The 23,470-nt window shown below is 49.7% G+C and overlaps 9 protein-coding genes across 9 annotated transcripts; 3 read left to right on the top strand and 6 right to left on the bottom strand.

Moving 5' to 3' along the window:
• Positions 1–751: 751 nt before the first annotated feature.
• EI90DRAFT_3015196 (uncharacterized protein) lies at positions 752–5,413 on the bottom strand (the record flags this gene model as incomplete). Its single annotated transcript, XM_039056880.1, has 24 exons — positions 752–849; positions 902–948; positions 1,006–1,027; positions 1,102–1,137; positions 1,197–1,308; positions 1,364–1,689; positions 1,740–2,054; positions 2,104–2,382; positions 2,443–2,464; positions 2,517–2,561; positions 2,619–2,728; positions 2,778–2,859; positions 2,918–2,941; positions 2,997–3,062; positions 3,113–3,253; positions 3,313–3,378; positions 3,433–3,537; positions 3,587–3,749; positions 3,807–3,898; positions 3,954–4,259; positions 4,317–4,422; positions 4,476–4,639; positions 4,700–5,105; positions 5,166–5,413. 24 exons carry the CDS (start codon positions 5,411–5,413, stop codon positions 752–754), a joined length of 3,381 nt encoding a protein of 1,126 aa, XP_038917910.1.
• Positions 5,414–6,522: 1,109 nt separating this feature from the next.
• On the bottom strand, positions 6,523–7,303 carry EI90DRAFT_3051322 (uncharacterized protein). The gene is made up of 2 exons (XM_039059831.1): positions 7,024–7,303; positions 6,523–6,956 (listed from the first exon to the last, which is right to left on the bottom strand). Exons 1-2 carry the CDS (start codon positions 7,290–7,292, stop codon positions 6,767–6,769), a joined length of 459 nt encoding a protein of 152 aa, XP_038917909.1. The 5' UTR covers positions 7,293–7,303; the 3' UTR covers positions 6,523–6,766.
• Positions 7,304–7,499: 196 nt separating this feature from the next.
• On the bottom strand, positions 7,500–8,335 carry EI90DRAFT_515768 (uncharacterized protein). Its single transcript, XM_039067721.1, has 3 exons — positions 8,109–8,335; positions 7,984–8,019; positions 7,500–7,925 (listed from the first exon to the last, which is right to left on the bottom strand). The coding sequence occupies exons 1-3, from the start codon at positions 8,254–8,256 to the stop codon at positions 7,582–7,584; spliced, it is 528 nt and encodes a 175-aa protein (XP_038917908.1). The 5' UTR covers positions 8,257–8,335; the 3' UTR covers positions 7,500–7,581.
• An 80-nt stretch (positions 8,336–8,415) lies between these two features.
• EI90DRAFT_3145075 (Adaptor protein complex sigma subunit) lies at positions 8,416–9,265 on the bottom strand (the record flags this gene model as incomplete). Its single annotated transcript, XM_039065233.1, has 5 exons — positions 8,416–8,573; positions 8,655–8,730; positions 8,778–8,849; positions 8,901–9,181; positions 9,244–9,265. The coding sequence occupies 5 exons, from the start codon at positions 9,263–9,265 to the stop codon at positions 8,416–8,418; spliced, it is 609 nt and encodes a 202-aa protein (XP_038917907.1).
• A 2,488-nt stretch (positions 9,266–11,753) lies between these two features.
• On the top strand, positions 11,754–11,997 carry EI90DRAFT_2898610 (uncharacterized protein; the record flags this gene model as incomplete). Its single annotated transcript, XM_039054029.1, has 2 exons — positions 11,754–11,888; positions 11,944–11,997. Coding segments are annotated over 2 exons (189 nt in total), but the record flags the coding sequence as incomplete, so codon positions are not given.
• A 1,629-nt stretch (positions 11,998–13,626) lies between these two features.
• On the bottom strand, positions 13,627–15,976 carry EI90DRAFT_3153499 (uncharacterized protein). The gene is made up of 6 exons (XM_039065864.1): positions 15,831–15,976; positions 15,695–15,760; positions 15,500–15,623; positions 15,380–15,442; positions 13,910–15,333; positions 13,627–13,856 (listed from the first exon to the last, which is right to left on the bottom strand). Exons 1-6 carry the CDS (start codon positions 15,858–15,860, stop codon positions 13,716–13,718), a joined length of 1,848 nt encoding a protein of 615 aa, XP_038917905.1. The 5' UTR covers positions 15,861–15,976; the 3' UTR covers positions 13,627–13,715.
• A 1,987-nt stretch (positions 15,977–17,963) lies between these two features.
• Positions 17,964–18,751, top strand: EI90DRAFT_518524 (uncharacterized protein). Its single transcript, XM_039067723.1, has 3 exons — positions 17,964–18,102; positions 18,153–18,242; positions 18,297–18,751. Exons 1-3 carry the CDS (start codon positions 18,043–18,045, stop codon positions 18,645–18,647), a joined length of 501 nt encoding a protein of 166 aa, XP_038917904.1. The 5' UTR covers positions 17,964–18,042; the 3' UTR covers positions 18,648–18,751.
• A 129-nt stretch (positions 18,752–18,880) lies between these two features.
• On the top strand, positions 18,881–19,716 carry EI90DRAFT_517854 (uncharacterized protein). Its single transcript, XM_039067722.1, has 3 exons — positions 18,881–18,903; positions 18,966–19,441; positions 19,521–19,716. The coding sequence occupies exons 2-3, from the start codon at positions 19,172–19,174 to the stop codon at positions 19,683–19,685; spliced, it is 435 nt and encodes a 144-aa protein (XP_038917903.1). The 5' UTR covers positions 18,881–18,903; positions 18,966–19,171; the 3' UTR covers positions 19,686–19,716.
• EI90DRAFT_2970532 (uncharacterized protein) lies at positions 19,709–23,470 on the bottom strand (the record flags this gene model as incomplete). The annotated part of the gene is made up of 11 exons (XM_039055688.1): positions 19,709–20,713; positions 20,814–21,043; positions 21,115–21,190; positions 21,273–21,356; positions 21,432–21,743; positions 21,863–21,887; positions 21,962–22,035; positions 22,131–22,210; positions 22,280–22,757; positions 22,882–23,203; positions 23,337–23,470. The coding sequence occupies 11 exons, from the start codon at positions 23,468–23,470 to the stop codon at positions 20,078–20,080; spliced, it is 2,451 nt and encodes an 816-aa protein (XP_038917902.1). The 3' UTR covers positions 19,709–20,077.

The raw sequence follows: 23,470 nt of genomic DNA, 5'->3' as shown, positions 1-23,470 counted from the left end.
GGAGTATGTAAGTGGGTTGGCTTGGGGAAAGGACGCGTTACGTTACGCGTCACAGCCAACGGAACCGGAACCGATCCCGCTGCATTTACTAGGTGCAATTTTTGGAGGAAGGAGAGAGAGAGAGGCCAAAAGTGTACCCACCAAGTCGGACCAGAAGCTGCGCGCGGCCATACAAAATCCTCCCATCCTTTACTCGGACCATGCAATCATCTTACGGACTACTTAGTTTTCTTTATCGCACTCCTGAGTCGATCCTGACGAGAATCAATTGGGGATGCACATATGCATGCATACATATATTATCGTACACGTTTTACCCATCAGCTTATACCTGCAGATCGACGACCGAGCACCGCACGGCATGCATGATTCATACAATATCCACACCATCAGAGGTCTAGAAGTTGGTCCCTAGCTGGCCCCTGCATGCCCTCTCGAAGTAACGAAGATAAGGGAAGAACCCTCGTCCGAATATGGATCGAGTAGCTCTTGCCGTGGTGGTATTACAAGTGTCCAAGTCGATATTTACATCAGTGGGATATTAAATGTCCATGCAATGGCGTTGCAATGAGTCCTGCTAAATAAATGTCATACAGTGCTCTGCACTTGCGATACACACAATGGCTCATAGTGAAGTGGGTTGCATTGAATCGGGCTTGAAGCGCAGTCGCGCAAGAAGAACCGTATAGGTGGGCTCGCTTTTTGAGCCTTCCATGAGATGCGGGTCGGAAATGTCAAGAAAGATATGCGCTTACGGATTAGAGCGGACCTTTGATACTTTGTTCGCCGAGTGCACATTGGACAGGGTATCCTCATCGTAGTGAGGCCCACCAGGGGTAGTCATAGTGTCTTGAAATCGACTCATTGGGTAAAACTTTTCGGTCGGAAGGGGCTCACATACCTGTAGTCCATTCACCGAATGGTTCTCCTTCCCATCGCTCGCTATAACTGGTAAGGAACGTTGGTGAAGTGTCTCCACAACAGCAGTTGAGGGTAAATACTCACACATTAAAGTGAGCGTGTCCATCTGGATGATAATGGTTCACGACTGACACACGATAATTAGCAATTTGACGGACACGACTGAATTTTAGAACCTACATAGAGCATAATCCCGTGTGTCCAGTGTTCCAATTACTGAGAGGGCGGAGGGGGCTTAGGGATGATGCAGTTTATAAGCGGATTACAAAACTCACCCATCAGAAGGTCCTCCTTCTGAAGATGATGCTTGCGACCGTAAAGCTTGAGGATCGTTTCTTGATGTTCCGCAAACCATCTCTTGGATGATTCTATCGAGTGCATATATCTCTGCGATATTCTATTACCAAGGAGTGCAACTTCGATGCTCGAAACGAAGACTTACGTAGGTCGTCGACTCCGCTACGATCATCGATCTGTGATGTTCTGCACGCAGCAAGAAGCTGTACTGTCTCGCTATGGTCCTCGGTGTATCGGTTTGGCCTGTGGTCGGCCGAAGGATACTCCCGAACCACTGGAGACCTCTTTGGAGAATGTTACGTTTGTCGTGAACCAATGTTCCTGTCGGGACGGGCTTAAGCGCGGGAGGATGCTGTCCATGGGTCACAAAAGTGCCATCGGGATCGAACGCGCTGAAGAGTCGGACAAAGGATCCGTGCGGTCGTTTGTGATAACCAACGTCCCCGATGTATACCTGAGATGGTGTCCATACTAATGAGGGTTTGAGTGAAGATGTTTCCTCGTTAGAGTCTTTGGCTTACATGGCAGCTTCAATGATTCGTGATAGGGGTGGTTCAGATTTAGACGATATCTCCTCTCGTCCTTTCGTTCAGCAACATTCTCGTCGCATGGTACCGGAGACACATATCCATCTCTTGGGGCATCATCTCTGGAAATCAGATGCGAGTGCTCCATAGGACCCGAATAGACAGAGCTCTCCTTAGTTCCCATCCTCGTGGGTGGAGATGTTTCAGCTTGGTGTGCGGGCGGGTCGGTATCATGAATAGACTTGAAGGAGTCTTCAGATGTGATGGATACGGGTGAGTCATAATGGGGGTCTTCATCATCCCATGGACCTGCGATCATCATCAATACCAATCACACGACGCAGGGAACGGTGCTTACTTGCAGGCTCAAGTCCTTCACCACGCTGTGGTGCAAGGGAAGGACTTTTTGGATTCAATGAAGGAGAGCGAGACTCGTCATGAAGGGGAAGCAACCCTGGCTGGGGGGTTATATCTTGTCCGCTCCAGTTTTGGTCATGTAGCAACTCTGATGTGCGAGTGACGATAGCATCAAATGACGGCCTCACCGCTGGATTATGATCCCAGCATGCACGTATCAACCCCTGCATCCTTTCTGTGGCATCGGGACTGTTTGGAATTTCAGGCCTCTGGTCTCTTTCTATTTTTGTGACGGATCAGTTAGTGATATGAGACAATAGAGAGGGATTTCAGGATGCACCTAGCACCAATGTTCGAACCAGCTTTCACGATGGTCAGTATCTATGGCCTTTAAAATAAAAGGCACCGCCTCACGAAGTTGTCAAGATTAGCCCAAGGTAAGGCGCCATCTCCCAGAATCTGAACAAGTGTAATGAGTTACATTGCAGATTTTGAACATTGATAATCGGCACCGACCTCAACGCAACAGATTGCAAAAGCGTAAACGTCTCGCTCAAAGGTGAGGTGTGCTGCGGCATCCATGGCTTCGGGAGCGAGCCATCGCAAAGTTCCTTGGACTTTGGTGGCTGAGCAAGGACCAAGAGAATCATCAAAAAAAAAAAACACCAAACGTACTTGGCATCGAAGTTCCGCTTATTCGATAGGCTTCAGATTTTAACTTGGACTGTCCGAAGTCCGTAATGACGCAGCGGAAGTTCTGGATCGCAAGCGGAAAGGTTTAGTTTAACCCTCCAGCCACAGACGATATGACATACATCATCAATGAGCACATTGCTAGCCTAGGGGCGGGGGAAGATCGAGTGTCGATAATTAAGCAACAAGGTGGCGACTTACCTTCAAATCCCCGTGAAGTACATTATTCCCATGCAAATACGCCATGCCCACAGCAATTTCATGGATCTGCACAGTTTCTTAACACAATCGTCGAACTTAAGCTTCTTTGGACTCACGAATTGCAGAGCCCGACCATGATTAGGATGTTGCTGAAGGAACCTAACGAGATTGCCATTTTCCATGTAGGGAGAAACAAAGAACCAAGGAGGATTGCTGGAGGCGCTCGAAGCACCCAACAGCTCAAGCACGTTCGGATGCTGTGGCAGAGGGGTGTTGGACAAAGCATGAACACGGAGTTGCGATGACCGTGCGCTACCTTGAGAGACTTCCATATCTCTGCTTCATGGACAAATAGATGAGCAGGTGTGATGCGTGCAACAACCTGAACTTGATATTAGCCGTTGTTTTTTCCCCGGCAATTTCCTAGGTATCATACCTTTATCGCTACAGTTCTTCCCTTCCAACCACCCTTAAAAACTTTGCTGAAGTGACCTTCACCTATGACTTTGTGACGATCTACTTCCCATCGTGTAATTGTCCACTGATTATGCGAGTGAGCCGGGTAAGGATAAATCGAAATGACTTCTCACAGGCGGTATGGTTCCCACGTCGGTGCCCATGTTTCGTAGAGCCTCAATCCCTTCTTCGATGAACTCGCGATGGACAGTCATGTCACCCTTGTCATCCAAGGAAAGCTGCTCAACAGTTGTTGTGGTCTTCGACTCGTGTTCGTGGCTTGACCTGGACGACCTCCTAGAGGGAGGAGTGGACAAGTAGGGATCCTGCCAGCAGACGTTCTGTTAATTCTACATTTCTTCCTTCAAGCGGTACAACGAGACCTCTAGAGCCCTCTGCAACGTCTTCACGGCTTCTGCGATGTCGGGTCGTTGGATTTGGAGAACCTGTGGAAAGGCGATCAATCATCAATTACTAAGACGCATCAGAGGGCTACCATACCTCGATCAAGCGCGCTTCTGACCCAGAACCCAGTACTTCTCGAATGATGTGCGTAAGGTCCGCTGAATCGACATGATAATCTTGAATAAACCTTGCTTGATGATGTGAAGCAATTTGAGGAAGAACAGCCGAGGGGTCGGAAGGGATACTGATGTGGCTTTGTTCGAGTGTGCTTCCTGCAGTAGTAGGAGCTACAGAATAAGCAGGCGGGGGGGAAGCTATGGGTTGACTGGAAGGCTCCTGAATTTCATTTCCAGTCGCCTGCTGTGCCTTTATTTCTCGCAAAATGCGGATTTGAACAGCCAACTACAGGCCTCGCGATTAGAATTTATGATGCGCGTTTTTATTAGGAGGCACTCTTACACCGAAAGCGCCGAGGTTGTCAGTCAGTTTCTCATGACAGTCTTGAATGATCCCCAGTACTTCATCGCGTTTCAAGTACCTCTTGATGAACGGGCGCTCGACTTGTCTATACAAATATCATGAGCATATTCGTATGTAGATGAAAGAAAATGTTTGTACTTCTGCATGAGATCTTCAATTTCATGGTATGTAACATTCAGCTTAGTCAGCGGCTCCTCTAATGTCCGCTGGACATCCGGCCCAGCCCCTTCTACTTCGGCTCTCACAGATGCTAGAATTGAGGCACATCTCTCAGCTAGATGCAAGCAAGCCATCTTATTAGACTATAGGAGCGTGATTGAGATTTTGGGGTTGTCGAAATAACATCCGAGGATACAACTCACTTCAACAGCCTGAACAAGGGACCAAATTTTAAGCAGGCTATTTGCGGCCTCTCGAAGACCGGGGATTGGGGCGAAGCCGACAAGGTCCACAGAAATATCGAGGATATCATGAGCAACTGTCAGTGCAGCTCCCTTCGTTCCTTCTGGGCTTAAGCTGCGTGCTTGATGTTTTGGGGAGCTTTTTGGAGAACGATTCGAGGCGCGCGACTCTGATCTTTTTCCCAATGCCTTCCTGATCATGTCTCTTGTTCTAGAGACAGCAACAGCTTGTTCGGGCGCCGGAGGTTTAGCGCTGTCCTCAGCTGAGATGCCGGGATACGATACAAAGCCGAGACTGGGCAACGCTGAGGCAGTGGGCGATTTTGGAGACCCATACCAATTAGCAGCCGGATCTTCTGGAAGGGGGCTACTATGGTGGATGATCAGTCTCACAACGATACCGAACAACAGCACAACGAAGACTTACTGTTCTGCCTTGGATGATATGAGAACATTCGCGATGTTCTCTTCCTTAGAAGAACTGATTACGGGGTCATCAGGCACCCCACTCAGTGCCAATCCTAACGAATTCGGCGTTTGTGTTGATGTATTGCCAGAACCCTCTGTCACTCGCCCAGGAGAGCCCGCAGGCAGAGGCGAATGTTGTCCATTCCCTGTGATGATCTTAGGAGAAGATTTTGGCGACCTCTTCAAAATGCCCTGCAGTTTCTGCATAGGTGGGGACGTGTTCTGGAGGCTAAACAAAGAAAGAGATTGCGAAGCCTCTATATTTATAAGATCATGGAAGCTGCGCTTGCCCACAAAGGTCACGCTCACAAAGGGAGCGGTACTTGATGCAACAATATTTCAATATGTAGCCGGTTAAGTACAGCCTAATGTCTGAATAGCGGTTGGTGTTGATCGTGGGTCCTCGTTACCTTACTCGCGACGGCATTGACCCGGGATGAGCAAGGCGCGCTGCCGTGTTTCAATTTATCGGAATTCAATTGTGGAATTTTGAATTCCATTCCCCCAAGCGCCCGTCGGCTGAGCAATGAGGACTATGCGCAGGTTGGGTTAGCCTTGAGTGTTGAAATGCAGCAATGCTCGCATTGGCTACCAGACTCCAAAGTATTGCTCTTTGAGGGCCCAGTTTGGCACGTCGACTGGCTTACGCTTCAGTCCAGTATTTAGGTTTCAAGGGTTATACTTCTGAGTATGTCCACCTTGTCACTGCCTGGATTGGCTTGACCTCGAGATAGGGGTAAATGGGCGGCCCGGCGTCGCTTGGCAGGAAATCCTATTCGGGAGTTCGGCCGCCCTTTGTCGTCAACTTCGCAGCCCCTGTTTCTATCAGTATGACATCGGCACTCTCTGATGGTGCCCCCGGATCGCGTGGGCAACTGTGATGGACCCGCTGACTCCCGTGAGCGCCGCATCGTGTCCCCCATTAGGATCAACTCCATTTCGTATGAGGATCTTGTGTGCAGCAATCTGAGACACCTCCTGAGCTACGGCTGGTTCAGTTGCACGGATCCATTTTTGTTTTGGGTAGATTGGCCGCTGTGGGGGGGCTCGGAACAGACGTGGACGGTTAGTACACTCAGATCTAAGGACGCGCGTGCAACACAATGACTGGAATCGCTCAATCCGGCGTCGCCAAATAGAAGAACACAGGGTTATTGCGGTTCTGTTTGAATGATGCGGCTGGCATCTGGGCCCAACGAGCGGTGCTTCTGCTTCCTCCAATACTTACCGCAAGGGATTGTTTCTCGTACAATGTGCCAGGTAATCTGTTGGCAAATTGTAACGTGCATGCTTCGCTGTGTTCTGGGGAGTTAGAATTGGGCATATTTTAATAAAGGGTGTGTATAAATGCTGCTGTGCTTGTAACAACTGCGTCCCGCTAGAACATAGAATCAATAAAGACAAAGTCTCCGGTGATCCCTTCGATTCGTGCTCCGGGAAGGAAGGGTACAAGCTTCACGCTCCCAGTTTCGTCTCGTCGGAAATCATGAAGTGGCCGCTGGAGTTCCTATAGCAACGTCTGATGGAGTCTATCAGAAGCAAAGTGCAAGTGGAATGGAATTAATATTGATAGATCCAAAGTTTCAGGGGGGAGGGGCCAGAACTGACTCCAAGTGTGTTAACTCCAGGGCGTCCCGCGTCCGTTATGAAATTTCCCAGTTTCGATGCGAGTCCTGCGGCCGCATCGCCATGATTGTGTTGGACAATTCCTTGCGATGTTTCCGCAACCGCCGAAACGAGTTCTTTGTCCCTGTGTAACCGGCGTCGCTTAGATTTTCTCCGATTTTAGTCGAACCAAAAATAAAGCCAAGTCTCACCCCTCAGAGACACCTTCAGGAGGAGTAACCGCACGCTCGCTAGCCCTCGTCACCTTACCAGCAGTAGCTCCGAGCTCAGCAATATCATCTGTTGCTACTTCATTCAACTCGGAACTGCGTACACTGGCGACAGCAGCAACCATGTTCGTGTCGTTTAAATTTTCCGCTGATTCATTGACGTCCGATTTGGATCCCCAATCTGCTTCATCTGCCGTTCCGACGCCAAGTGGATTAAGATTCCCCTCATCGCGAACCGCCGTCATTGACATGCGGGGAGTACCGACGCGCGTTGCGGAGCGAGACTCGGCGCCTGTGGTGGGACTAACGCCCTCGTTTCCTCCCCCGTTGCTAGGGTGTTGTATGCCAAAAAGTCCCGCGACACGTTCCCCTACCATGGTGGATATTTGAGCCAACGTTTCAGCTGCTTTATTAGCGTGAAGTGCCGAAGCATGTGTCGCAGTCGCCGCACCATCAATAAAGGAATGGGTGGTGGGGGAGAATTGAGTGGAAGATTGGGGTGTTGATGCTGATAGGTCTCTGACGACATGTCTAGTGAAATCACGAAATGTATGTACCTATCGTGCCTGTCAAATAAGAAACGCGAGTTACGCACAGTGCTGTTCTATTTCGCACGCTGTTGACAGCGTTTTCTGCAGCTTCTCTAATAATTCTCCCTAAGTCTTCGCTGTATGTGCGTGCTTCTTGGCCCTTTAAGAAGCCATGAGATATGAGCGCGTCCTCAAACTCATCCCGAAGTTTCTTGAGAGAATTCCCAGGCGTTGGATCGCGTAGCGGACCCTCAGGAAGCGTGAGTCGAATGTATGAGCCGGAGCCAATGTTTTCAATGTGCCTCTTTGATGCTAGAGGCTGAGTAGCCGGAGTGATGATAGCAGAAGTGGCGACTAAAGGACCGGGGGAAGAAATCGGATGTTCTCCATCCACTGATGAACGAGGGCTCACAGTAGCGAGTGGCAATGAAAAAAAGTACCATCGAGGCTTCTCATTGTGGGTGAAAAACGTGGTTAAAGTTGGGTCAAGCGAGAAAGCAATCTTCGGACCAAGTGTGAGGCTAAGGCAGTTCTCACCAACAGATGGTGCGGCATACAGAGAGAGATCCCCGGTGCCAAGCGAAATGACATCTTCCCCAACCAATTGGCTTGCTTCACAATCTGGAATAGTAACAAAGGGGGACTCATTGGACGGCACTGGACTTTGCTGCCGTCCCGTAGCCATCAAGCCGAACTGGCGCGCGCGTACAGTAGATAACGTTACAAGGAGGTGTGGAGAGCACGACCAGTTATTGCTGACATCATCCGAGATCAGATCGTGGGAAGATCGTGGGAAGCTAGTGTGAAACGTGGCCCTTGATCTTGCACGAGGTAGGAACAAACACTATCTTGAGCCTAGCCCAGTCATCTTCCCTGCCAACCAACCCAAAGGGGTTGTCATGCTCGTGCCACCGCGTTGACTTGTCCCGGCCGTACTACCTCCCAATGATAAAGGATTCGCCGTAGCATATGAATCTTTTCGAGCTTTGCGAGCTTCGCGAACTGCGGGAAATATTAGAATAAATGCAACACAAAAGGGGAAATGAGCAGCCATCGCTACCACAGCCTTGGATAGGGGCTCACCTGATTGCGCAATCTCATGGACGTTTGTCTCGAGGACTAACCCACCTTGGATCATCTCCGCCAAGATATGATGGACCTAGACAGGGCGTGAGTGGACGATATGGACGATTGCCCAATTCCTACATCGTCAAAATGGAAAACGAGATCGAGCTCGCAGACATTTTCAAATGATTGGTCAAGAGCTTCCACAAAGACCTCAATATTGGATGATGAGATATATCAGAGGCAACAGGTGGAGAAACTCACTTGAATAAGATCAAGAACGCCGAGTTCGCTCTCCGATGAATCCACAACGAATACAAAATAAAGTGTTGCGTAACATCTGTACACTATTCTCGTCTCATCGCCGTCTTTCTGTGCATTGGGGAATAGATTGAGGTTGGGAGCATCGAGGAAGTTGCACAGGGTGGCAGAACGTGCTGAAATCAACTGGAAGATCTTTCCTGGAAGGGCAGCTTTCTGTACAGGTGTGAATGATGAAGGGGGGACGTAATACTTGGTTAGGCGGGGTACGCCTGACGTGTTAACTAGTTCAAAGGCATTAATTTGAGCTGCACCCCATCGAAACTTGGTTGCGAGCCGGACGCACAAATAAGCACGGCGTGGATCATCGACGGCGCTAATTTCTGGTTGGCAAGTGGGCACGTGCCGCGCGTGTGAGTTGTGGGATCCCCTCTCCTGTGGCTGATCTCATCAGGGCTAGTTTTTGTTTCTCAATTTCGTCAAAATCAGCGCTGGCTTCCCTGAAAGCAGTGTGTAGAATTCAGTTTCTTATCCGGTTCCTCTTCCCTGGCCTTTGGATGGTCACGGGGGACGAGGCTCCAACGAAACTACCTGTAGTTCATGTAGCTTTTTACTTGCATAGAGTATGTCAAGCGAAAGCTAACGTGGGCAAATATCAGGAATAAGTGTGAGAGAAGTAAAAAGTTAATCACTGAGAAACGTGTTCCCCGTAGCGGCGCTTGGGAGATATATTTGCATCCGGCGGCTGGGTCGCTCTCTGTCCTGGAGTTTCGTTGCGTTTGCAACTGAAGACGCGTCTCAAGCGTCTGAAGTGCCGTCTACGTTCCTCACGGTATCTATTCCGACCCCTCGCACAGTTCTAGGCGCTCGTCCTGGGACTGTTTAGACTGGGGTAAACAAAACTTCGGCCTAGGCCGTAATTTATGAGCTGAACAGCGTCGGTTTTTCATTCGACCTGAACAGCCCTTCTTCTTTAAATTTTTCTCTCCCTTATCGTATTCTTGCGCAATTTTTTTAACGCCCTCTGAACCAGTGGTAGGTGCCTGCCATTTTTTCCTTTACTCCATCACGTCCGCTGACGTCGGTGTCGTTGCTAACAGAGTCACGTCCCTTAAACGCATCCGTAAACCCTGAACTGCCGAGTCCTTACCTGATTGGTCATCTCACAGCTCTTCCTCTTCCTTGCCTCTTTTTAACTATCAACGGTTTTCCCCCTTCGTCGCTCTCGTCTCTCATCTGTCTCCCTTCCCCTTAACTTTTATCGCAGTATTCTGTCAGTCACTGGTCTTTGTCGTCGCGCCGTTTCCTGCGCGTGTTCCGTATCCAAGCCACTGACCAATCTTTGCCTCCCCCCCACATGCAGAAATGGATGCCCAACAGTCTTATTTACCTCAGCCAGCAGAAGCTGCTGACAACAAGAACACCACCTTATCTGTTGAATCTGCTGATGAGGAGATCATAGTTTTTGCTAACAATAACAAAGTGGTCCACCGCTCGTCTCTTAAAAACTCTCCTCCAGGAGGCAAGTCAACCCCTCCGTTTTCAGTATCACTATTCCGGCATCTTATTATGTCTGACCGAAATTCGCGATTTGCAGTCGCTCCCATGAACCCTGTCTCGTCTATCGATGGCAAAGCCGACAAGGTGCACACTGCCAAGTTGGACAGTGGTCCAGAACATGATAAGAAGTCACTGGACGCAGATGGCACTCTCACAAGCGCCTTCAAGAAGCTCAATGTTGGTTCTAACGCAGGCGCGAAAAATGGCGACGTGAAGAAGTTCGAGCCAGGCGATGTTGCCTTCCCGAATTTACATTCATCAGTCAACGAGTTTCGTCCCGGGTTCCCTGGTTTCCGTAATAATTTCCCCCAGTTCCCTTCCGTCCAATCCTATGGCGACCCAACCTCTGGTGGTCTCTATCCCACCGATCGTCAATACCTCGGTGAGCCCACTGTGGAGTGGAACGCTTCTAATCAAGCGCCCAAAGCAGCCCGCAAAGGAAGCGATGATCAAGCCTTGTTTTCTCAGTCTCAATTTAGCCGCCCTCCTGCCGGTCCTGGAGGTTACGTTGGAGCTGGTGGCATCCTCCCTCATCAATACAGTGGAAGCGCCGTTGGTTTGCCAGGCTACATGGGTGCCGCGTCATACGGTCAACCGGGTCTGCATAATGCGTATGCTCATCCTTCGCAAGCCAGCATGTATGACTTCGGCCTTTCGCCTAATCTGACCGAGAATACCCCGGCGAATGGGACGGCGCCCGGACGCCCTATCCATGGCTATCATCACCATCGGCCTCCTGCTATTCACACTGGCTCAACCGATGCCAATGGGGTTGCAGGGTTGGGGATGAGCATCGGTGCTGGCGCCGGAGTTCCGCCCTATAGTCCTCTGCCTGTCAGCCCCTCGCCCATTCACAACCCATACGCCCAGCACTTGGCCCAGCATCCAATGCAACCGTACATGGGCCAGCCTCCGGCCCCTACGCAGAATCCGGCGGCTTACGCTGCTGGACCGATGCCTTTGCGTGGACAAGTGCCAGAAGGTTATCACGGAAGCCAGGCTCAGGGTGCCCACCCTACAAACGGCATGCCATTTTATCCTGAGATGTATGCGCCCGCCGCGGACCCAGCACTCTTTGGCCGATATGCCAATGGTCATGGTCAGAATGCGGCGAATGGACACGGACCTGCTGCCGGGGTTGGGGCTCCCTATGGAGGGCCGCATGGTGCCCCATACCACCCTCATCCACATCACCATGGTATGATTGGTGCTGGGATGCGCAACATGCTCCTCGGTGGACCTCAGCTGGATATTTTGGGTACCGGCCCCAGTGCAAACAACCGTAAATTAGGTTTGTACAAGACCGAGTTGTGCAGGAGTTGGGAAGAGAAAGGGAGTTGCAGGTATGGGCTCAAATGCCAGTTTGCGCACGGCGAGGAGGAGGTCAGGAAGGTTGCAAGGCACCCCAAGTACAAGACTGAGATTTGCAGAGTGGGCCTCTTCATGTTTCCCCTTTCGTCTCGGAATACTGACTCATGCTGATCAGACCTTCTGGGTTTCGGGCTCGTGTCCATACGGAAAGCGCTGTTGTTTCATTCATACTGAACTGCCCGCTCCTGGCGCTCCAGGTAACCCCAATCCGCCTAACGGGGCGGAGAATCGTTCTGGTGATGGAAGTGGCCCTGTGACTTCGACTGCTACGCCCAACCCACCCACTGGTGACAGCCCCAATGCCGTGCACACAAGGTCTACGAGCACTGGCAGTGACGTGAACGAGCAACCTTCTTCTATTCTTGCACGCATCACTGCGAAGAGAGGCGCAGGTGCTGAGGTTTGTTTTGCTGCTCAATTATATGTGAATGTGTGTCCTAATGACAATGTGCTCCTCAGAATGGAACATCTGCAACCCTTTCCATTCAGGCTCCTCGCCTTTCTGGAGGACCTCCTGCTCTTTCTCACAGTCGTCATATCTCTTCTATGTCGGACGGCAGGCCTCCTGAGCCTGATACCTCCTTCCCCAGTGCTATCGTACGTGTGAATGTCTTTGGCCCTCGAGACGGCGCTAACAACCTTACCACAGCGTCCTGGGCATTCGCACTCTGCTAGTGCCCATGCACTCGTTTCTCCGGCTTTCGGTAGTTCGAATGGCACCCCTACGAGGCAATATCCGTCCCAGTCTCTGGGTGGTGCAGCTGACGTTGCTGCTGCAACCAATGGCAGTCTGAATGCTAGCATTTGGCACAAGCGCTCCGCCAGTGGCAGCAGCGCGAATTTGAACTGGAACACAGCTCCCGGCGGTGATGTTCCCATTTCCGCTCGTGACGAAACTAATCAGCCTCTCCGATCTATTTACTCCTCTCTAACTCCTACTGCCTAGACGCATTGCAGTGGGCCTGGCTACTTGCACGCACGATCTTAATTAACAAAAATGGCCCGCTCCGTTTCGCGAGCTCGATTTCGTGGCCGACTGCATCGTTTTGCGATCTTGAATTTATCATTGTCCTATGCGTTTCCGTCTCCGTGTTTGCGTGTTCCAATATTCTCCATCCCCTTTCTCTTGTTCTGTTCCTGTGTTTCATCTCGTCTGTTCAACTTCTCTACCCATCCCCCAGCTCATGTCCCTGCTTTTCACCCTCTCTCTGCGTGTTCTAGCGCTTGCACAGGCATACACTTCATTGTCTACTTCAGAGCTGTCCGGCTCTTGGCTTCCTACAGGACCCGGATGTCAAGGTGTGGACGGAAATAAGTAATGGTAATTGTTCGACGGACTTTGGATCCTCACACCGTCCGTTCTCTTCCATCGAACCATTGGGTTCCTTTATTGCTCTCCCTGAATTATTCATTCATTGCCTAAACCTCTTTCTCATCCTCAAACCCATCGTCACATTACCTCCCCCCTTCCCTAATCATACCGCCCGTCATTGGCAGTCGCAGTTGTTTATCGCTCAGTTTATCCTTCAATATTAACCTTATGACATCCTCTGCCTATTTCGTGTTCGTATGATTATCTTCCGCCACCTTCACTCCAATGTAGTTTTTCCCTCACTCCATGTCACTACTCACTTGTGCTCAACTATTGATTACGGACTTCATGTCTTTGAACCTCGTACTTAGGGCATGCAAGCGCACCAAAATTCAAAGAATGATCAAGCCAAAATACCGAGGATTTGCGGTTTCGCCCGCCCACATAAGGTGCGGGTGCGATGCCCGCAGGATTGAGGTGGATGAAAAACGAGATAACGAGTCGAAATTAGTTTCTCATTGTATACAATGTGCAGCGTGGAATGTAGTGGATACAGGGACGGGCCGAAGGTACATCTAGAGGAAAAGAATGGTAGATATACGATACATGCTGGTCGCAGATGGGTATGAGCGATCAGGATATTGCAGTGGACAGATTTCGAAAATGGAAATTGCAGGTGCCCAGAAGGCATCCAGGGGCAAACACGCAAGCGACCCCTGGGGTTAAAATTGAGATCAAACAACCTCAACATAATTGGCGGGAAAAACACCCGAGTGTGAATGAAGGAGCCCGTCCACCAGTCATCTGTGCTCCCGGTTCGTTTCACGATGGTGATCACGTCACCCTTCTTGAAAGAAAGGTCGCCATCCTCTTGAGCATTGTAATCAAACAATGCTACAGCTCTTTCCAATCCGTCATCTCGTTCATGACTGTTGAGACCCCGTTTAAACGACAGATTGTGTGAAGGAGTGGATGCGCGTTGGGAGACGGGAGATGGTGACGAGGTGTCAGAGGAATCGATTGATGTAGTCAACGGCGGCGTTCGTGTCTCATCCGAATAGCGGGGCGGCTCCGCATCGACAGAGGTACGAAATGTGTTCGAACCGAACCCAGTATAACCTCCCGTCATGACCTTGTGAAGAGTTGGATGATCATAGAGGCTGAATGAGGGCTCAGTGTAGCTGTGGCCGGATCCTTGGCCCGTTGGTACGTTCGCGTCGTTGTTCGTCGAGGACGAGGAAAGACTTTGTGTATTTCGCCGATGGGCGGGCTGCGTTGTCTCACCAACATCGCGGAACGGGTCGAAATCGGACTCGAAGTGCGTCTCAAATTGAGATGTTGAATCGCGTGCTTGCTTTGCTGTGATGGATGGTTTCGACGGAATAGAGGTGAACAACAAGGGGTCATCTCTTGCGGCCAGATCGTCGGCGCCAAATCCAACGGTTGGAGTGGAGCGGAATGGTGAATCGGCCAAAGGAGACGTGGAGCGGTAGTGTTCTCGGAGATCACTGTCCCACTCATCCTCAGTAGATTTAAACCCACCCCTGAATTTCTTGAGCTTTCGCGATGAGAAAAATGAGTCGGTTGAATTTTTCTGCGATACTCCACCGACAGACTTTCCGTTTTCCTTCTCGACTTGAGACTTGGTTTTTGATTCGCTGGAACTCCTCGACTGGCTTGGCGGGCTTTGAATGCCAGAGCCAAATGCATATGAGTTGAGATTCGACTCAGGTGTTACTTCCTCTTGGATCCACCCTTTGACGCTTCCAGTACTTTTCTCCAGTGTGTCAATCAATCCCATAGCCCAGGGAGGTGGCGGAACTTGACCGGAAAGGAGCATTTTAGCACTGACACGGTGGTCATTGTACGCCTTGCAATTGGCGTCCTGTCGTTCCAAGATGACAGACCCTTCGAGAGAGATACCCCCGAATAATCCCTTTGTCTTGGAATACGAGTACATCGCAGCAACTTTTCCCTTGGTATTGACGGAGCCAGATAATTCCCCATTCCTTCCAAGAGGTCCTACGGCGACCGACAAGTTCCCTCCGAGTGTCAGTGAACCAGCAGCCATGAATGACTGAAGAGCGGAACGGGAATTGAGAACAATGAGGAATTCGGTAATTTCTTCGTGGGTGGCGGTGAGGGAATGGCAAGAATGAGTGGTGCCCGAAAAGAATGATAAATGAGCAAATCCTCATTTCAGCAAAATTGAACACGCGTCAATGCATCAATCTCTGACCTGCGCCAGCCTGACCCCCAAAGCCCATTCCAGCGGTGCCTATTGCGGAAGGGGCTGACCAAGCTACAAATAAATTGATGAATAAGCGAAAGTCTAACCCCACTGCCACGCATCGCTTACTTCCGTCCGCAAGCCGAGCGATGACAACACCAGAACCACCGCGAGCAGAGAAGAGGAATCCAGCTTTGATGACAGTAAAGATAACGAATCCGAGGGCCTGGGAAAGCACGTGCCGGGGGACAACCTTAGAAAGCAAGGTGAGTGTCGTCCTCTCAAAAGCGTTAACATTCGGAGCATCGTGAAAACGACACTTGCCCCGTCCAAACCATTCCTACTGGGCTCAATAAACCCTCTCATGATTCTTTCGGCCTTGTGGCATTCCTGTCAGTGTATGGGGTTCAAAGCATAATCAGGTGTTGAAATGCTAATTTCTCGAATGTGGATTGCGTACCTTAGGAAGAGATTGAGGGAGAGGATGCATCTCTTAGGTATCCCCAGTGAATGTCTGGTCGGTGAATGGCTATCCAGATGCTACCACAGTGATGTTTAAACACTAAAACCAGGAAGATGTGAGGGATTGAGGGTGACGAACTGACGAACGGCCGCCGGCCGCAAGTCACGCGGTAACTTGTTGAATCCCGATCCCTCCTCACGTGCATGTCAAAGTCAATTACTAAGTATATCCATCTAATTCAACAAGCGCCCTTGGCCTAGTGGAGATCTCATCGCGTTTCCAAATCCATAAAAGCGCGAGTTTCAGTTGATTGAAGATTTAGAAGGATTCTCTACCTGGGATTGAAGGGGAATAATGCCTAAGCGGAAGGTACTTGATTGTCCTGATTCGAACCATCACAGGCGCCGCCATTTTGGCGTTGACTGACACTTTGGCCGTGATCTCCCCAAACGAATGACGACTTTTCACATCTCTATTGTTACGGGAATTAGTTATGTTATGCTGTGCGCATAGGAAGATACGGCCCAATGATTTACCACGATTGGGATTCCGTAGGATAGGTTTCAATCAGTCTCGTTGGTGCATGCAGTTCTGATGTCCTCTTATGCGCACAGGCATCTAAAGCTGTAGCTACCACGGAAACGGTATATCGTGATAGCGGCTAATTTATTGACTCTCCAGGTGAACGGTTTCCCTGGTGCCAGGTTCAAAGGATTCCAGACCGTGGCTGAAGCAGAGGCCTGGATATCTGATGTGATGCCACAAATTGGTAGGTTGATTCACATAGTCATATTTTAAAGCCCCTATGAAGCCCAACACAGTCGGTTGCCCCTCCAATACCACGACGCCCCCAACAATCCCCGTAAATGCACCTGAGCCACCTCGCACCCCCGACGTCGTGAAGCAACTTCCCCCCACATCGGACGAAGTAAAGCAGTCACCTGGATTACTCTCTTCCCCTGGCGTTGCGGAGAATGCGCCTGAGACGCGCACGCAATCTGACGATGAACAGCATCCCTCAGGAGACATGGGAGACATGGAAGACACCTCGGTGCCAAGTGATACGCAGGCACCACCCTCCACACTGATCCCGGAGGCACCAAAAGCCGATCATTCAATGGAAGTGGAGGCAACGCGACCTCCCAAAGTAGAGGTCATTCTTTCCGATGAGCAGCAAACAATACTGGACTTGGTCGTCCAAGGGAAATCCGTCTTCTACACCGGATCCGCCGGCGAGTCACACCGATGCTTCCTCAGACGGCTGTTCTGATGAAAGGTATGACAGGGACTGGAAAGACCGTATTGCTAAGGGAAATGGTTCGGAAACTGCGAGATCTTCAGAAACATGTGGCAGTAACGGCTTCGACGGGTATCGCGTCTGTGCATATTGGTGGTTGCACTCTCCATTCGTTTGCAGGTGTGTTGCTTATATTGGATCCGTTATCCCTGTCCATTCATATATGGATTCGTTCACCAGGTGCGGGACTCGGAAATGAGACGACAGACAAACTTTATTGGAAAGTTTATAATCAAAAGGATGCTCGACACCGTTGGAGGCAGACGCAAACTTTGATTATTGATGAGAGTAAGGCAAAAACTCAATCGATCCTTGAATCATTCTGATAGCGATTCATTTGCAGTTTCGATGATCGATGGCGTCTTTTTAGACAAGCTGGAGCATATTGCAAGAAAGATTCGAGACAATGATGCACCTTTCGGAGGCATCCAGGTATGCCCCCACAATTAAGGCTCACCGATGATTTGGAAGCTTCCCTCTCATTTTACAGTTGGTGATCTGCGGCGACTTCTATCAACTCCCTCCTGTTCCTGATACTATTGACGGAGTGAAACAACCCAAAACGTTTGCCTTCGAAGCGGAATGTTGGGACAAGTGCATGCCAAACCTCCTTTCGCTCACCAAGGTATTCCGCCAGAAAGATGGGAGTAGGTATTCATGTGCCTCGTGGTACTATCCATTATTAATCCATATAATGATCAATGAAGGGTTTGTCAGCATCTTGAATGAAATGCGAGTTGGAAATTTGTCAAGCTCGACCGTCGACATGTTCAAACAACTGTCTCGAGAAGTTACGTACGCGGAGGATTTGAAGCCGACTGAACTGTAAGTATAATACCTTACAAACCTGGAGAGCGTTGACCATTGGGATGATGAAGTTTCGCGCTCCGTTCTCAAGCAGAAGATGCGAATATGTACCGTCTTCGAGCATTGCCCCTTCCTCAGCAAACCTTCGTCGCCCTCGACTTCCCCGTGAGTCCAGCCGGAAATTTCCCCGATTCGCCTACTGACCAAACTGCCAGGGGTTCGATTCGAAGCACCAAAGGGTTCCAATGACCAAAACCAAACAGTTACTCGACCGCCTAGTGGCTGTAGAGAAACTGGTTTTGCGTGTCGGTGCTGAATAGCTAATTTTAACTCTCCGTCTACTCATTCATATTTTCCAGATCGGGGCCCAAGTTATGCTCATCAAAAACCTGAAACAAGGACGTCTCGTAAACGGCTCGGTGGGAAGGGTCATTGCGTTCGAAGAAATAGGGAAGTCACAGTTCGAAGTAGCCAAAGAAGACAACAATCGGAAGGACAAGGATCGCCTACTTCATCGTGTCGAGCTGGAGAACGCCCAAAGTACCAACCCAGAACATAGCCAGGCTCAGGCCACCAAATGGCCTGTTGTACAGTTTGAAAGCGGTCCGACCTTGCTTTGTGTACCCGTTTCTTTCACCGTAGAGAACAGTGCTGGACGGGTCGAAGCTCAGAGAGATCAGGTGAGGGTGCTGGGCACCATTCTTGAATAACCCTAAACAAAGTGGATCCTTAGGTACCATTGATCCTCGCTTGGGCACTTAGTATCCACAAATCCCAAGGCCAGACACTTCCCCGCGTTAAAGTCAACTTGCGGAACATCTTTGAAAAGGGTCAAGGTAAGGTTTCAAGATCGAAGACCTCGTACGGACGTGATATTGACCATCCGCTCATTTTTAAAGCGTACGTTGCTCTGTCCAGAGCAACAAGTTTGGAGACTTTGCAAGTGTTGAATTTCCAACCTGGCGTGTACGTCACAAGGTAACCGCTGCCACAAGATCTTTACTCATCATATCCCTCGTACATCAGAGTCAGGGCCCCAGATCAACGGGTCATTGCATTCAGCAAACGACTCGTTCCCGTTAGCAGCCTTGAACGAATCCCAATTTCCACCGCGGAACCATCGCCTGTGGTACACACTAGAGCGTCATCGGAAGAGAACGAGGATGAGGTAGAACCCGACCAGAATGCTGATAACGAGATTGAGGTAGAAAACCACACGGACGCTGATGAGGACATGGATGATGACGAGTCGGAAAATGGCAAGGAAGGGGAAAGCCAAATGGATGTTGATAACACGCTTGAGGTAGGAAACGACAGTGCTGATGAGGGTGAGGATGAGGCTGTAGGTGGTAGTAGTGGTAGCAACGAGGACGACAGGGGTGATGTCATGGCCGATGTTCCCAGCAGTGGTGACGACGGGGCCGACGGAGATGACGATATGGCTGGCAACGACGACGACGGTAGCCTTTTTGATGAGTTGGGCGAAAATGCCGTCGATGGGTGCATGACAAACTTCGACGAAGGGGCCGATTCCGACCTCGCACGCGCTTTTTATCCATGACCTGGCCATGCTCTCCGGCTACCTGATCTTGATCGATCTCAAATTCTTGTCGTGCGTCCTTCCCAAGGCAGAGAACTATTTTCTCCTGTCCCCTCTCGTGCATGCTAAAAACACCAATCGAGCCACGTCCCGCGCAATAGCTACCAGTCCTAGTGCTTGCGGAATCCATTCCGTCATCATGCCATAATTATTATTGTACATTATTGCTTGGCTTCAATAATAGTCCCGTACTCCGAAATCTCGCACATTATACTTATAGTGAACCAGGGACATGATGTTACTTTACAGTCGATTACCGTGCACCCCATGGCGCGATAGAGGAAGACGAAATCGAAAAGAGACGGAAAGAAAAATGAAATGAAATGAAAAGTGAGCAGCTGGGGGTATTTATTATTTCACGGTGAACGAGAAACGAGAAAAAAATATCCTAATCATACAGTTCGAATGTTTTTGAGGGAAAACTGAGAAAAAGGAAAAAAGAAAAAAAAGCAAAGTGATTCCATTATCATAACGATTCTTGGGCCTATGCACTAAAACTAGACATCCCAACCCGGAGAAGAGGAAAGTTAAAAAAAAAGTTCACGGCGGGGACGAAGGTGCACTGATGAACTCCTTCCTCCCGTCGCTCGTATCCCCCGGTGACAGCTTATCATCAGATGGAGGAGGGTCGTAGGGTTCGAAAATGGAGTCATCATCATCATCTTCTTCTTCGTCTTCGTCTTCATCTTCATCTTCTTCAGGTTGATTAACAGGACCCTCCAACAACGACGAGGTCGATGGTGGCTTGGGCTGCTGTGGACTGTGAACATCTTCAGTACTGCCAGTCCCACTGTCCACATTCTCAACAGAAGATGATGTCAGTGGCATTTGTTGAGTAGTAGGAGTAGTTGTAGTAGTGACTGGGGGGTTGCTCAGGTTCAAGCGAGCCCTAGACGGATGAATGGAGTGCTGTGGTTGTGCAGGTAGACGAGGTGTAAAGTCCTCTCCATCCCTACTGTTTCTCGGCGTGTCTCGTTCCCGGTCTTTTCGAGGTGGTAACGTAGTCACTTTTGTGTAAGCTGAGCCAGGTTCAACAGCTAACGGTTCCTCTGGAGGTGGATTCGGCAATGGTGGCTCCGATTGCGTGATTGATGAGGTATTGGCAGACGGCGATCTCTTCACTGGATCTTCGAAGAGCAACCCAACATACGTGATCAAATCCTCCATAACGGTGTCCTAAATAATAATAATAACAATCGATTTAGAAGTCCAAGAAAGCGTCGTAGTTCGTAAAAAAAAATTCTGGGGGCAAAAGCGAGAACACGTTCAAACGTACCTTTAGAGCAACGACCGAAAGAACATCCTCCCCTTTGGGCATCTCATCTTCACCAAAGATCACCGCACCAAATACGATCGCTAGATTCTTACTGTCCATCTTATTGACGTTCGAATTCGCCGCGACACGAGCGAGATGCTCAAGCAACGCTCTTAACGTCACTTGATGCACAAAAGGTAACCGCCTAATCTTGGACCTCAACGTTCGGAAACCACTTGCGATGTGTTCCTCTAATGAAGATATCAATTAAGATCAAGAATTATCCGTCAATGGCCATCTCGTAGAAAGACGCCATCCATACCTCGGTCTTTCGTATGTTGCACTCGCTCCAAAAGTGGGAACCGAAACACAGGCTCGGGAAGTTCACGAAGATACATCTGCCAAAGCAAAACAAATCCATTGTTAACCCTACGCTCCCACAGCCAAGGCACGCATAGCAATGCCAACCATTTCACTCACCTTTAATAACCCAGAAACCGCAAATATATCATCCGTAGGTTTAAACTCAAACGACCGTTCATCCCGTTCAATCTTATGCAGGAACTATAAAGAGGGGGGGGTTCGAACCATCAGAATCACACCTATTCAAAGCGTCCAGAATAAGGAAGGACAAAATACCTCCTGAAGAAGAGCATGTCTCCCCGAAACCCTATAAATACCCCCAACGTCCATTCCTCTCATCTCAATCTCCGTAATACACTTGGAAATCAACGAAGGGACCTCGTTCGAATTGACGATCCCTCTATCCGTAGCGTAATCCACCAAACTAAATCCAAATATCAAATCTTTGCATTCCCCAACTTGATAGTTCCAATAATAAACTTGTGGTGGGATCGATCGAAGGAAGGCATATTCGACGAAGTTGTGGACTCGTTCCGAATCGGTCTTGATGGAAATCCCGGTGAGGGCGGTTTGACCATGGTTGGCAAGCTTGAAAAAAAAAATTGGAAGGGGAGAGGGACGGACGATTGCAAAACATGTTGAATGCATTAGGGAATTGGAGGAAAACAGCAAGTTGCGGCTTGGGGAAGGGGAGTGCCTGTACTTACGGATGAACATATGGAGGCGGTTGAACTAGTTACCAAAAGAAGAAAAAAAGCGTAAGACTCAGAATGTAACGATTGGTCGTAAGGAGGTGAGGTACTTACGATACGCAATCGGCATAAATGGTGAGCGCTTTCTTCATGAGCTCGCCAAACTCACTGACAAACGTCTCAAGGCTCTGAATACAAGATTTGAAAGCAAATCAGCTAAGACACACACACACACACACACACACACACACACAGACCACACATACGGAAGGATCAGACTCACGTTCGCACCAGCCTGCAATCTTTTCACACGCCGTAATCTTAAGGTTTCGAGCCAATGAACGCCCTTCCGATATTCTTTATCTACACGCAAAAAAAAAACCGTCAGGCTCATATCGCACCGACCCCAGCAAACCAATGAGCGCAACTCACCGGCTTCATCAGCCTCCCTCTTGGCCCTAACGCCCTTCAACCCATTAGGTTTTTCACCATTCTCCTTTAACGACGTCGATAACCCTCTCTCCCTATCTTTCTCCCTATCCCTCCCAGGCTCCAAAAACCCGATCAATTGACCCAACCCTTTCTTCCCATGATGAGCCAAATCCGAGAACAAAGGATTCATGTTGGCAGAACTAGGGGATCGGTTTCTGGGCGCAGGTTGATGAGTCGATGGGGGTAAAGTGATGGTAGAGACGGATTGGATGAGTGCTGTAGCGGAGGGTGTGGGTGTGGGTGTGGGTGTTGATGTAGGAGTGGGTGATTGGATGTAAGGTTTTTCCCGGTCTCCGAATGATGCTCTTCGTTGTATTGGGATCGCCCCCGGGGGTAGAGAGGGCTGGGAAGATGGGTTAACGCCACTTGCGTTGTTGCTAGTTGTCGAAGCAGTTGGTCGTTCCGCAGCTCGATAATCCTGTTTTGGGGTATTTAGAATGATGACTATTCAGTAATCAAACAACAAGAAATGGGCAGCAAAAGGCGAGGGAGCGAGGGGGGGTGAAGACGGAGCGAAAAGATATAGGGAACAGCCGACGAACCTCAACTTCTTGACACTTCTTCAAATAATGCCTCTTCAACCTCGGAAGACCGTTCTCCAAATAATCAATATGCGCCGCCGTGCCAACTCTCAAATCTTCATAAATCCTCTTCCTCGTCCGTTCTTGTTCCTCTCGCATAGCTTTGAGAGGTGGTAAAACGTCCGTTCGAATCGTATTCGCAAAAGCCGTGCGCGCTTCTGCTTCCCTTTCGACGTTATCTCGAAGTTCGCGCCAGGTGACGCGAACGGAGGAAGGATCCCTGTCGTCGAGCAGGTTGTCTACCGCTCGGATGTTCCGATGAAGTCGCGAGAGAGCCGCAACGCTAAGACGGATGGACCAATACCCCAAAAGGAGGGAGGGGGAGGTGAGGTGAATTGTTTAAGGCAGTGTTAACACGTCGTCCCGGGGCAAACAATCAGCCGCCCGAACCTCAAAAAGAGAAAGGCGCAACATACTATTGATCCTCAATCCTAACCCGCTCCGTCATAAACGAGAGGTAGGAATCACCCAACGTCTTCAGTTGATGATCGAACGCAGGTATAGGGCCATGGGTTTCATGAGAGCTGGGGCCCGGCTTCACACCACTCAT

Source organism: Cantharellus anzutake (assembly GCF_015039405.1).
Source record: "Cantharellus anzutake strain C23 chromosome Unknown EI90scaffold_16, whole genome shotgun sequence".
Taxonomy (NCBI): Eukaryota; Fungi; Basidiomycota; class Agaricomycetes; order Cantharellales; family Hydnaceae; genus Cantharellus; species Cantharellus anzutake.
The sequence above is the reverse complement of the archived record's forward strand: the minus strand, read 5'-3'. Positions and strand labels throughout refer to the sequence as shown.

Bases quoted from the DNA above. Each gene is read 5' to 3' on its own strand.
- EI90DRAFT_3051322 (XM_039059831.1), bottom strand. From the start codon at position 7,292: ATGTCAATGACGGCGGTTCGCGATGAGGGGAATCTTAATCCACTTGGC. The intron at 6,957-7,023 runs GTGAGACTTGGC...CCGGTTACACAG, and splicing joins CCTGAAGGTGTCTCTGAGGG to GGACAAAGAACTCGTTTCGG.
- EI90DRAFT_515768 (XM_039067721.1), bottom strand. From the start codon at position 8,256: ATGGCTACGGGACGGCAGCAAAGTCCAGTGCCGTCCAATGAGTCCCCC. The intron at 8,020-8,108 runs GTGAGAACTGCC...CACAATGAGAAG, and splicing joins GTATGCCGCACCATCTGTTG to CCTCGATGGTACTTTTTTTC. The intron at 7,926-7,983 runs GTGAGCCCTCGT...CCGGTCCTTTAG, and splicing joins TTTCATTGCCACTCGCTACT to TCGCCACTTCTGCTATCATC.
- EI90DRAFT_3153499 (XM_039065864.1), bottom strand. From the start codon at position 15,860: ATGCATCCTCTCCCTCAATCTCTTCCTAAG. The intron at 15,761-15,830 runs GTACGCAATCCA...ATACACTGACAG, and splicing joins TCCCTCAATCTCTTCCTAAG to GAATGCCACAAGGCCGAAAG. The intron at 15,443-15,499 runs GTAAGCGATGCG...ATTTATTTGTAG, and splicing joins CGCTCGGCTTGCGGACGGAA to CTTGGTCAGCCCCTTCCGCA.
- EI90DRAFT_518524 (XM_039067723.1), top strand. From the start codon at position 18,043: ATGTACCGTCTTCGAGCATTGCCCCTTCCTCAGCAAACCTTCGTCGCC. The intron at 18,103-18,152 runs GTGAGTCCAGCC...CCAAACTGCCAG, and splicing joins TCGTCGCCCTCGACTTCCCC to GGGTTCGATTCGAAGCACCA. The intron at 18,243-18,296 runs GTCGGTGCTGAA...CATATTTTCCAG, and splicing joins TAGAGAAACTGGTTTTGCGT to ATCGGGGCCCAAGTTATGCT.
- EI90DRAFT_517854 (XM_039067722.1), top strand. From the start codon at position 19,172: ATGGATGATGACGAGTCGGAAAATGGCAAGGAAGGGGAAAGCCAAATG. The intron at 19,442-19,520 runs ATGACAAACTTC...CTCTCCGGCTAC, and splicing joins AAAATGCCGTCGATGGGTGC to CTGATCTTGATCGATCTCAA.